Below are 13385 nucleotides of genomic sequence, written 5' to 3' on the forward strand. Positions count from 1 at the left end.
TGAGTCAATTTTTAAATTTATATCCCAATTCCTAAAAAATGATCAATTTTAGATCTTGTTGCTAATAAACAGGGCAAGGAATAAAAATAAGCATTGGATGTTTGTCCAAAGCTTGATCTGTGATGGCCAAAACATTCTCCATACAGTATAAATAGAATAGTTGGATAGCTTTAAAATGACAACAGTTTCTTTCAGAAATGCAATATTTTATGAATAATTATGTTTCCAACTTTTTCCTTGCTAATTAATTTTTCTGGATTCTAGTGTTTTCTTTTTGATACTAATAGATTAAGCATATTTTGCTCATTTCACGTCTGAGCTTTCTTAAAAACAAAATACACACAAAAAACTGGTAAAACTGGGTATGCTACACTTATAGATATGCTAAATTAAATTACACATTTTGGTGGAATTCAGTTTGCCATATATATAAGATGGAAAAAATGATTGCGTTACAACAGGGGAATATTCATAATTTTTAAAAAAATATGGGGACCATTGGCTAGTTACTCTAATGATCAGATATCTTAGCACATGGATAGAATATATAGGGGGTTAGGGAGGGTAATTTAACTTACTTTATTTGGATGTAGGAATATTGAAAAAAAGGGGTTATTTACTTTATAGTATAAGAGTATTTGAATGTAATTCAAGTGTTATGAAATAATTGTATTTTAATATGTAATTTCACTTGATGTAAGAAATGAAAAGGAATAAAGATTTCCAAAAAAAAAAAAGATATGCATGCTATACATTTTGTATTTTGACAACCTATAAATTCATATTTAACATTGTCTTTTATCTACTTACCCTTTTAGCTTGCTCAAGTTGTTCAGAGAGCTCCTCCAAAGCACTCGCCTGACGCTGCCTCATTTCCTGAATCTGGGCTTCATGATTCTTAGAGTCTTCTTCAATTGTCTTCTTCAGCTCAGTCACCTCCTGTTCACGTTTTGTTCTAGAGAAAAATCAACTGGAAATCTTAATTATGAGGATAGCACACACACAAAGCCAAAAATGATCACTGAATGCTCCCTTTCCCTCTGTGCTAAAATAAAAGCACATGAAGCCATAGGTGTGCTTCCCACTATAATGCATTTGGTCTCCCAAAAAAAGGCATAACACACTGCCCCCCTCTGCCAAACATACTGATGCTTATTAGTTTACAAAAAAAACCCAACTCTCTCTCTCTCTCTCTCTCTATATATATCTCAATAATAATAAAAGGCTAAGCGCGCATGCGCTTTTCAAAGAGCGTTATTCCTGGTGGCGTGAGGTGTGCCTCCGTGCTGAATTTGATTTTCGAACACGGAGGCAGGCCAGAACACGGAGACACTCCCCCCTCGCCGTCACTCACCGCCAGAGTCTGCCGCTGATTCGGAGGGGGAGGGGGGCACAGGCTCACCTGCCAGGATCTTCTCACCCTCCTCAGCCGCGGCTTCTCTCTCGAACCGCACCAGGCGGGGATCGAGAGAGGAGCTGCAGCGTCGGCTTTCAATTGAAACACGGGCGGCCCGCAGACGGGAGGCTGCCGAAGCCGGAAACGAAGCTTCCCGGAGGTGGGGGGGACGCCACGGCAAGCGACGGCGAGGAGGGAGTGGGAGCAGGCTGCAGAGGCTGTCGGTGCCTGCAGGCCGCGGCGGCTTTAGGCAGATGTCAGTGGAGGTAAGGGTTGCTGCTGGACATGGGAAGAGGTGCTGATGGACAGGGGGGGGGCAAAAAAAAGGAAGGGAGGCCTACTGCTGGACAGGGGAAACAGAAAAGAGGTACTGCTGGACAGGGGAAGAGGTGCTGATGGACGGGAGGGGGGGCAAAAAAAGGAAGAGAGGCCTACTGCTGGACAGGGGGAACAGAAAAGAGGTACTGCTGGACAGGGGAAGAGGTGTTGATGGACCGGGGGGGGGGGGGGCAAAAAACGGAAGGGAGGCCTACTGCTGGACAGGGGGAACAGAAAAGAGGTACTGTTAGACAGGGGAAGAGGTGCTGATGGACGGGGGGGGGGGGGGAAGGAAGGGAGGCCTACTGCTAGCCGACACCCTCGATACCAGCTCAAACGTGTCGTACACCGCATGGAAAAGGTACAATCGCAATTGAGACAGGTTGGACACAAACCTGTCGAACCCTTCCTTGCAGGAGTCCGGCAAGGCCTCACGATATTGGGGCAGATCCTTTACCATACCACGTAGATAGGAGGAAAAGGTAAAGGCATAATTTAACGCCCTGGTTGCCATGAAGGAATTGGAATAGAGGCGACGACCAAACTTGTCAAGGGTCCGACCCTCCCTGCCGGGCGGAACCGCCGCAGAAACCCGGGAGGGTTGAGTCTTTTTGAGCGCAGACTCGACCAGTAGAGACTGGTGGGAGAGTTGAGCCTTCTCAAACCCCTTGGGTGGTATCGTCCTGTACTTGGACTCCATCTTAGACGGCACTGCTGCGACTGTAAGAGGTGAAGTCAGGTTCTTAAGCAAGGTCTGATGAAGGACCTTGTTCAGGGGCAGCCGAGGGGATTCCCTTGGGGGAGCCAGAAGGTCCTGCTCCTCGAGGAACTCCTTAGTATATTGCGACCCAGCCATGAGGTCCAGGCCCAAGGCACGCGCCATGTCCTGCACAAAACTAGAGAAGGAGGACTGCCTGGCCGGCGGGGAGGGAGTTCTCGACCTCTCCGTCGAACAAAAGGGGGAAGGCTCGTGAGAATAACGGGGCTCCCTACCGGACCCCGAGCCCCATGAGGCCAGATCTAATGGTCTCGAGGGGGTCGGGGAACGTCTCCGCCTCGAAGAACCCCTGGGAGACGTCCCAGGCGTCCGAGGAACCGAGGTACGCCCCCTTTTCCTCGGCGAGGAGTCACAAGAACCCCCTCTCGTAGGGGAACGGAGAAGCCTCGGGTTGTCGAGACGAAGCTCCGAAACCCGCAAGGCCTCGCCCCCGAGCGGCGAGGAGCGGCCACATCGCCGAGGAGAGCCTCGCGAACGCTTCGGCTTCCTCGGGCGACGCCTCGCCCGAGGCCAGCCCGAGGGCGAGGAACCCCGGGAGGACCTCGAGGAGGAGGAGGAGGAAATCCGTCTCACTCTGCGTACCTTGTCCCGGGGCCGTACGCTGCTCTCAGGCGGGGCCCCCGAGGTCGAGGTCGAGGGCAAGGTCGAGGCCGAGGCCAGTGGTGCCCCGGAAGCCGAGACCGAGGGAGTCGAGACCGAGGTCGCCGAGGTCGATGCCCCCGAGGCCAAAGCAGTCGAGGTCGCAGCCCGCTGCAGTTGTTCGAGGGCGCCAGACAGCTCCGAGGAAATCAATGCTCGGAGCAGGTCCTGGAACGCCGGGATCCCAACCATGGTAGGCAGGTCCGAGGCCGGAGGATGCTCCCTGGAGGGCGACCTCGGTCTCGAGTATTCCCTCGGGGCATTAGTGGCCGGAGTCCTGGGCGGGGCCGAGGACGACCCACCCGCCGCAGAGGAACTCGAGGATGGCTTCTTCGACGACCCTGGAGTCGGGGATGGAAAAGAGGACTTACCCGAGGCAGGTTTGGTCGCAGGCGTCGGCTTCGAAGTCGAGGTCGAGGCACGCGGCGACGCCGAAGGCGCCGAGGCCGAGGTCAAGGCCGGGGCCGAAGCCGAGGCCGACGTCGAGGCCTTCCCGGGCGCGGAGTCAACAGTAAAAAGCTCCGCCATCCTGGCGCGGTGTCGACGGAGCGCTCTGGCCTGAAGCGTGGAACACCGATCGCAGGAATTAGTCGAATGCGCGGGTCCAAGGCAGAGCAAGCACCACCGGTGGGGGTCAGTGATGGATAGTAACCGCTCACACCGGGTGCATTTCTTAAAGCCCGTCGAGGGACGGGACATGAAAAAGAAAGGGGCCGGGAACGAACGAAGTCCCGCGGCCGCGGCTCCCGGAGCCGAACGGAGGAAACAAACCTTTTTTTTTTTTCGACGAAAAACGATGGACTGTGCAGAAAAAACAATAAATAAAGCACAGCGACCGAGCTAAACAACCCAGACGCAGTGTCAGAAGGCAGAAAAATAGGAGCTCAATTTCCACAGGGCTTCTGGCTCCGCGGAAAAAACTGAACTGAGGACCACGAGGTGGGATGCGCCCTCTAGTGGGCAAGAAGGCATGCACATGCGTGGTGCAGTGTAGCAAACTTGAAACTTCAATCAAGTTTGCTTGAAAAGCTGTCCGCGCTGGGGCTCCGTAGATGACGTCACCCACATGTGAGAATATGCTGCCTGCTTGTCCTGGGATAAGAGAATACGAGGAAAAAATAACCAAGGAGGCAAAAAACTTCAAGCCGTTCTTTCAATATATTAAGGGGAAACGACCCGCAAAGAAAGCGGTGGGGCTGTTGGATGACCATGGAATAAAGGGAGTGCTAAATATAACATAACTTTATTCTTCTATACTGCCACAATCAAACAATTTCTAGGTGGTTTACACAAAAGAAGGCTGGACAATCAGAGAAATACAATTAATTAAAATACAGCAAGTTTCCTAAAATATTCAATGTAAAATTTTGATTAACAGTGATATCCTCATTTAGGAAATAAATTTGTCAAACGATGACTTGATTACTTTTCGAAATGCACCATAAGCCAACATAACTCCACCAATACAATTACCAGGACTGCTTCTTACTTGCTTGAAATGTAAGAATCTTATCCAAAAAATTCCTATCCAAAAGTCCTAAAGGAGGGACAATGCCATCGCCAACAAACTGAACACATTTTTTGCGTCTGTATTTACCGAAGAGGATATACACAACATACCGGAAGCCGACAGGCTATACGCAGGAAACGAAGACGGGAAACTGACAGGGTTAACGGTCAGTCTAGAAGAGGTATGCAGGCAGATTTATAGGCTTAAAAATGATAAATCCCCGGGATTGGATGGCATCCATCCGAGGGTAATCAAGGAACTGAAAGGGGCTATAGCTGAACTGCTTCAACTAATAGCCAATCTGTCGATCAAATTGGGAAGGATTCCGGAAGACTGGAAAGTGGCGAATGTTACGCCGATCTTCAAGAAAGGTTCGAGGGGAGATCCGGGAAACTACAGACCAGTGAGTCTGACCTTGGTACCGGGAAAGATGGTAGAGGCGCTGATAAAGGGTCGTATTATTGATCACCTTGACGGACACAATCTGATGAGGACCAGCCAGCACGGCTTCAGCAAAGGAAGATCTTGCTTGATGAACTAGCTGCACTTCTTCAAGGGAGTAAACAGGCAGATAGAAAAGGGTGACCTGGTCGACACTGTATATCTAGATTTTCAGAAGGTGTTCGACATCGTTCCGCATGAACGACTATATTGAAAAATTGCGGGCCATGGAATCAAGGCTAAAATACTCACGTGGATTAAAAACTGGCTGGCAGATAGGGAACAGAGAGTGGGGATAAATGGACAATACTTGGACTGGAAAAGCATCATGAGTGGAGTGCCGCAGGGTTCGGTGCTTGGACCCGTGCTCTTCAACATATTTATAAATGACCTGGAAATTGGTACGAGTGAGGTGACTAAATTTGTAGGTAATACGAAGTTATTCAGAGTAGTGAAGATGCAGGAGGATTGCATAGACCTGCAACGTGACATAAACACGCTCGAGAAATGGGCCGCGACATGGCAAATGAAGTTTAACGTAGATAAGTGTAAGGTGATGCATATCAGTAACAAAAATCTTATACACAAATACAGAATGTCCGGTACAATACTTGGAGAGACCCCCCAGGAAAGAGACTTGGGAGTACTATTGACAAGTCAATGAAGCCTTTCGTGTAATGTGCGGCGGCGGCAAAAAGGGCGAACAGAATGCTAGGAATGATTAAGAAGGGGATCACAAACCGATCGGAGGTTATCATGCCGCTGTACCGGGCCATGGTACGCCCTCACCTGGAATACTGCGTCTACATGAAAAAGGACACGGTACTACTCGAAAGCGTCCAGAGAAGAGCAACTAAAATGGTTAAGGGGCTGGAGGAGTTGCCGTACAGTGAGAGATTAGAGAAACTGGGCCTCTTCTCCCTTGAAAAGAGGAGACTGAGAGGGGACATGATCGAAACGTTCAAAATAATGAAGAGAATCGACTTAGTAGATAAAGACAGGTTGTTCACTCTCTCCAAGGTAGAGAGAACGACAGGGCACTCTCTAAAGTTAAAAGGGGATAGATTCCGTACAAACATAAGGAAGTTCTTCTTCACCCAGAGAGTGGAAGAAAACTGGAACGCTCTTCCGGAGGCTGTTATAGGGGAAAACACCCTCCAGGGATTCAAGACAAAGTTAGACAAGTTCCTGCTGAACCAGAACGTACGCAGGTAAGGCTAGTCTCAGTTAGGGCACTGGTCTTTGACCTAAGGGTCGCCGTGCTGGGCCTGATGGACCACTGGTCTGACTCAGCAGCGGCAATTCTTATGTTCTTACCTACGCCACCTAAATCTCACCAGATGCTGATTAATGTATATATTTCATTGTCATGTCTATATTGTAAATTATAAATATACTTCAACAGGGAGAAATTATCTCACTGCATTAATTACCTTCATTCGGTTTTATATTCATTAATAATTCATGGTACCTCAGCGGGCCACCACATACTCAATTACTCTCATAGTACGTGGCTTTATGCTCACCCTCCTCATTGGAACCAATAAGTTTTTTAGTTTTATACTTATTTGCAATTTTATAAGTGTGTAATTCACTACTAAGGATACTTAGCTTTAAGCTGTTGGCTTGTTTAGCAAGACGCTGTGTATGGGAGTTTTTACGACAACACCAACATGTTTCGCCCGTGTATATTAGTGGGCTTTCTCAAGGCTCCAACTCCCTGTGAAGTATAAAATACAAGTCTAAATTATGCTAATCCACCTTCCCAACTTATTAAAGCACTGTTGCCAAGTATAATTGTCTAAAACATGTTTAAATCATTCTTACCGTTTATAAACATTCTGCCACCAAAGCGCCAAAGCGAAATGGCAGGCCGGCTTAAAATCACATGATTTATAGGCTCCCTCCCACCGTACGTCACTGTCCACCATTTTGTGAGCAGTGACGTCAGGGGTTGGAGTCAATTCTTTTATAATTGGGTACATTGAATCTCTATAAGACAGGAGGACACCTCAAGACCTAACCCAATATACAATCCTGGCATATCTTAAATAAGGGAAGCCCACTCTAGCTCATTGTTAAGTCCGTATGGAACTACTGAGTTTAGGCGGTAAATCCACCGCTGCTCAAGCACGTTAAATCTCTGTTCCCAGTCCCCTTTTAATTCGTTCACTTCCATATGGTCTATGACTCTCCATTTTAATTGGTGGATTCCATGATCTTTATCAATACAATGCTGGACTATTGGAGCTTGTATAGCTCGTGTTGTAATCCTCGATTTATGTTCGTTAAGACGAACATTAATCGCTCTCTTGGTGCGCCCAACATACACTAAATTGCAAGGACATACAATCACATAGATGACTCGAAGGGACTTACAGTTGGTATTAGTCCTAGCCTTGATTATGTACCCGGACTGAGGGTCAGTCCATTGGGGGCCCTCCAGTGTCAGATGGCACCATTGACACTGTTGGCATTTTTCATGGCCCTTGATCTTACTGGGGTCCATTCTAATCCTTTCAGATTTAAGGAGTGCTTGACCAATGGTCCTACCCCGACGATGGGAGAACAGGGGGAGTTCTGTAAAGATTTCATGTAAACTCAGTATGGACCAAAATTGTTTGATATAGGAGATTAATACTCCTGATGCTACAGAGTATGGCAAAACACAAACGAGACGATCTTCCTCTTTATCCCTAGGTTTTTCTTGCAATAAGAGATCTCTCTGGGCATACCTAGCCCTGAGGTAAGCTTGTCTGACAGCTTTTCTAGGGTACCCCCTTACTAGGAATCTTCCCTCCAGATCTTTAGCGACCCTTTTAAATTCACTTAGGGTCGAACATACCCTTCATATTCTTAGATATTGACTGATCGGTAAGTTATACCTCAGATGGTATGGATGGTAGCTGTTGAAATGAAGAAGTGTGTTCCTAGCTACACCTTTTCTATATAAGGTGGTATATATCCCTGTATCATCCTTATTAATAAGGATGTCAAGAAATTCAATTGTGGTTTTACTGTGGTGAGCAACAAATTGAAGATGTGGATTTAAGGTATTAATCCATGTACAAAACCTCTCCAAATCTTGTTCTGACCCATCCCATAGTATAAAAATGTCGTCCAAAAATCTTTTCCAGACCTGAATAGACTGGAAAAATGAGCTAGAGTGGGCTTCCCTTATTTAAGATATGCCAGGATTGTATATTGGGTTAGGTCTTGAGGTGTCCTCCTGTCTTATAGAGATTCAATGTACCCAATTATAAAAGAATTGACTCCAACCCCTGACGTCACTGCTCACAAAATGGTGGACAGTGACGTACGGTGGGAGGGAGCCTATAAATCATGTGATTTTAAGCCGGCCTGCCATTTCGCTTTGGCGCTTTGGTGGCAGAATGTTTATAAACGGTAAGAATGATTTAAACATGTTTTAGACAATTATACTTGGCAACAGTGCTTTAATAAGTTGGGAAGGTGGATTAGCATAATTTAGACTTGTATTTTATACTTCACAGGGAGTTGGAGCCTTGAGAAAGCCCACTAATATACACGGGCGAAACATGTTGGTGTTGTCGTAAAAACTCCCATACACAGCGTCTTGCTAAACAAGCCAACAGCTTAAAGCTAAGTATCCTTAGTAGTGAATTACACACTTATAAAATTGCAAATAAGTATAAAACTAAAAAACTTATTGGTTCCAATGAGGAGGGTGAGCATAAAGCCACGTACTATGAGAGTAATTGAGTATGTGGTGGCCCGCTGAGGTACCATGAATTATTAATGAATATAAAACCGAATGAAGGTAATTAATGCAGTGAGATAATTTCTCCCTGTTGAAGTATATTTGTACATTAGCCTTACTTTTCATTCAAACTGATTTGAATACAGTGCCGAAGTCTACATATATTGTAAATTATGTCATCTCTGTCCTGTCTCGATTATATTGTGGATGTACTTTGTAACCCATTCTGGGCACCTTTGGGAGGACGGGCTAAATAATTGAGCAAATAAATAAAAAAGTTCTGTAATAAAAAAAAATTAAATAAAGGAAAGTTACTAAGACTGTGATTTTTTTAATGAAATAAAGTTTGAAGAACTCTGAAATACTGTGTACAGAATTTTTTGGCACACAATTCTCCCAAGAGTAACATATTCCTGTGTCTTCAACAGGAACAGGATGGCTTTCAAAGAACCTTAACACATACCAAATGTGCCTTTTCCTCGTGGGCTTTCTAGAACCTAACACCTTAACAATACAAATAGATGTTACCACACTTGATTATGATCAAATCTGTTATCACCTCTATAGATCACATTTCTCACATTCACAAGGATAATGCATTCAAGAATGCAGTGGCTGTATTCATTACTAGACCAAAACACTTCCACATGGGTAAAAAAAAAAAATAAAATACATTAAAGATGCTGCATTTGCAATTGTTTAAGATGATGCATATCTATCCCATTTATGCCTCTTAGATTAGGTTTCTACCTTTCAAAAATCCCACTACCTTAGTTCTTGCTGGGCTGCAGTGGTGTCCAAGGTGTCTTCTAATTCTGTCTTCAGTGCCTCCAGCTCTTCACTCAGGTCTCTCTTCTGCTTTTCAGCTTTATTGCGCGAGGTCTTCTCAGATTCCAGATCCTCCTGTAGTTCTGCAATCTGGGCTTGGAGTTCTCGGATAAGTTTAAGAGCATTGTTCTTTTGTACAGTTTCCTCATCTCCTCTGTTGAAAGAGCATGCAAATATTTAAAATGACTGATGCTTGTGGTTCTAAGAGTGCTTAATGAACTTAAATTTTGTTTTACTCTTCTTTTATTCTACAGTGTTATTTTTCTACTATACCAATAAAAAAAAAAACGACAAGACATTTGTCTAACAAGATCTAAATCCTTAAACATTAGAAAAAAAGATTAGAAATCTTCTAGTGTTGTTCTCATGAAAACTGATCATGAAATATTTTCCTGTTTCTATTAATGAAATCAAGCTTTGGAGTAAAGTTGTGTTTTATGAGCACATTTTTCTATTTTAAAAGGTCAGACAATATGTATTCCTTTATGTTCAGTTATATAACTTGTATTGAGCAAGCCCTAGGACAATCAACATACCTAATGCGACCTGATGGCTCTAAAGAATATAACACACTTGCTCGTTGTGCACTATAAAAGTTTTTAAGTTACTATAATTAAATTATAGAAAAACTTAAAAATAACCTCACACTTTTATAAAGAATGAGAAGACATGGATATTTTTACAAAGCCAAATTTTGACTTCTCAGTTCTGTTGCCTCTAATTTTTATTGCTGGAAATGCACTTCTATATCTTCCTGGTTTCTTTTGTGTACTTCCTGTACAGCTGGACAGTTATTTTTGTTTTAGGAAGCTCATTTAAATCTAACACTTTAGCAGAGATGTGGTAGAGCAGCTACATAGCTAGGAAGGCAAAAGATGGCAAGACTGTGACCATTTATTTTTTTCATCAAAAACCTGACATCTATTAACTGTCAGTCCTGCCCCTAGCCCCGCCCCAACCCTGCCCCCAGCCCCCCCCCCAATTTCTTCCATTCATTTTTCATGTACACATAATATCTTATTAATTCATGAAGGTAACCATAAAATTAAAAAAAACAAAACACAAAGCACACTATACGAAGAGAAAATGTTAATTATCATTTATATTTGGGGGGTTTCAAAGATGTCAACTCCCTGAAAGGCTTTGTTCAGCACAAGACTTGTTCTACCTTCAGGAAGAGATGAAGGCTTGGCCCATCTGCCAAGCCTTTAATGGAAGAAGCAATTAAACTTGCTGGTCCTATACAGTACATACAAGGAACATCAACTGTACATATTGTATCAAGACTTTATAAGCACCTTTCTGACTTCACGTACAACTTTTAGTCCCCTTTATTTTCTATGTAACTATTACTCTGTCTATATGTGAAAGCACAAGGAAGAACACAAGTCTCTGGATGTCCAGGAAAGTTAATTTATTCAATAGAAGCAACCTCAGGATGAATTAGATACATAATGTGTCACTGATAATACAAGCTCACAAAAAGTGAGACACTGACCCTACACGATCCGTGTTTCAGCATGTAATTAGCCTTCCTCAGTGAAAACTAATTTGGAAGGCCAGCTCCGTACATTTATTGTTCTCCAAGTACATCTGAGGCTTTAGGTACCACATATTTGGTGTCCATCAAGATTGGACCCCTGAGGAAGGTTAATCACATGCCGAAACAAGGACCGTTTAGGGTTTGAGTCTGTACCTAATTCATCCTGAGGTTGGCATCCAGAGACTTGTTTTCTTCCTTGTGCTTTCATCTTTCGATTTCATTTGTAAAACACTGGTCCCTCTTCTCTGCTTGTGCTAACTCTGTCTCCACCTCTGCTTACACTCTATGCCAGGGGTGCCCAACGCGTCGATCGCGATCGACCAGTAGCTCAGGAAGGCAACTTGAGTCGATCGCACTCGTGTTGCCGTCCTGATCTACGGGCCGATCAGCCTTCCTCTCCAGTGTTCTCCCTAGGGCCTTTTAGCTGGGCGGTCCACCCAGCTGTCATCTGCTGATGCTGAACATTAAAAAAAACACCCCAAAAACCGGCTTGGAGATTTCAGCCCGTAGCGAACTTATGCTCCGGGCTCTAACGTGTGCGTGCCGGCTTCTCTTCTCTTCCCTCCGAAACCGGAAGTTATGTCCGGGGGGTGGGGGGGGAAGAAGGGAAGCCGGCACGCACATGTTGAGAGCCCTGAAGCAAGCGTTCGCTACGGGCTAATGCGGGAGACAGGTTAGTGAAGCATTTGTTCTTGTTCCTGCTGGGTCCTGCCTACTTTCTGTTTCCGCAAAGGCAGGACCCGGCAGCATTTCCCCCAATAGGTTGATCACGATCTTGGGCTGATCAGCCTTCCTCTTCCCGACGGCAGAATTGACGTCGGGGAGAGGAATGCTGGTTGGCCGAAGCAGGGAGAGCTTGGGGCCTGTTATTGGTGGTGTTTGGGTCCTGGTCCCCAATGGTAATGGCAGTGGCAGTGGCTTGGGGGAGGGCAGGGAGAAAGAAAGAAAAAGGGCAGGCAGGGATACAGAAGGAAAGAAGAGAAACAGAAAAAAATGAAAGGGAGGCAGAGAGAAAGAAAGGGCAGGGAAGAGGAAGGAAAAGTTGGGGGAAGGAATGAGGTCTGGAGGAGAGGAAGCATACAGGCTAAAAGAAGGGAAGAAAGATTGTATGCACAGTCAGAAGAAGAAAGAGCAACCAGAGACTCATGAAATCATCAGACAAGGTAGGGAAAATGATTTTATTTTAAATTTAGTGATCAAAATGTGTCTGAATTTATATCTGCTGTCTATATTTTATACTAAGGTCCCCTTTTACTAAACCGCAATAGAGGTTTTTAGCGCAGGGAGCCTATGAGTGTCGAGAGCAGCATTCAGAGCAGCTCCCTGCGCTAAAAACTGCTATCGTGGTTTAGTAAAAAGGGAGGGGGTATATTTGTCTATTTTTGTATGGTTGTTACTGAGGTGATAGTGCTTAGAGTCATCTGCTTTGACCTCTTTGAAAAACCCTGGAATAGGAATGATGATTAACATTTTCTATGCATACAGTGTGCTTTGTGTTTTTTTTTTTTATTTTATTGTTGGTAGATCATTTTGACTTGGTCATTTAAAAAGTAGCTCGCAAGCCCAAAAAGTGTGGGCACCCCTGCTCTATGCTATGATAAATTTGATAATGCGTATTGTGCCGACAGCATATGTAGCATACTTTATCACACTATGAAGTGTTTGAATATTTTTATTGCTGCAAATTGTCTATTGCCTATGTTGGACTTGTTCTTGCCTTGGGTACACTGCCTTGGGTGAATTTCTTCAAAGAGGTGGTAAATAAATCCTAATAAAATAAATTTCATGTTGTTCAAACCTGGCAATTGCAGCCTGCAGTTCCTCTTCTTTCTTGGCCAGCTGGATCTTCAGTTCTTCAATCTGGGCCTGCAGTTCTGCTATTTGGTCTTGCAGATCTGTTGTTTCACCATCCAGCTTCCTTTTGGCTTTCTCCAGTTCCTGACGTGTCTTTTCTTCTTTTTTTAATCGTTCTTTGGATTTAAAAAATAAAGAGTAAAACTCATTAAACCTCTGGCATTTGAAACCTAACAAAAAGATGTTTACTGAAAATACTGAGCAGTAAGAAGTAGCACACCATAATAAAAATACAAAAAATCTGAAAAAGCAGTAATGAGAGCAAAGTAAAGTTTCCAATTTCAAAAAGAAAATTCTGAATATGTGATCCCCCTCAGAAATTTGAACATGATCTCAAAT

The 13385-nt window shown here is 44.5% G+C and overlaps 1 protein-coding gene across 2 annotated transcripts in view; it reads right to left on the bottom strand.

The window, feature by feature from the left end:
- Positions 1–13385, bottom strand: part of MYH10 (myosin heavy chain 10) — a 365956-nt gene that overhangs the window by 85522 nt on the left and 267049 nt on the right. For both annotated transcript variants that reach the window (XM_033960583.1, XM_033960584.1), the window contains 3 exons: positions 12991–13162; positions 9591–9803; positions 811–955 (listed from right to left, as the gene is read on the bottom strand). In XM_033960583.1, the coding sequence (XP_033816474.1) occupies positions 811–955; positions 9591–9803; positions 12991–13162 (530 nt within the window). The remainder of the gene's footprint in view (positions 1–810; positions 956–9590; positions 9804–12990; positions 13163–13385) is intronic.

Source organism: Geotrypetes seraphini, chromosome 10 (genome assembly GCF_902459505.1).
Source record: "Geotrypetes seraphini chromosome 10, aGeoSer1.1, whole genome shotgun sequence".
NCBI classification, from domain to species: domain Eukaryota; kingdom Metazoa; phylum Chordata; class Amphibia; order Gymnophiona; family Dermophiidae; genus Geotrypetes; species Geotrypetes seraphini.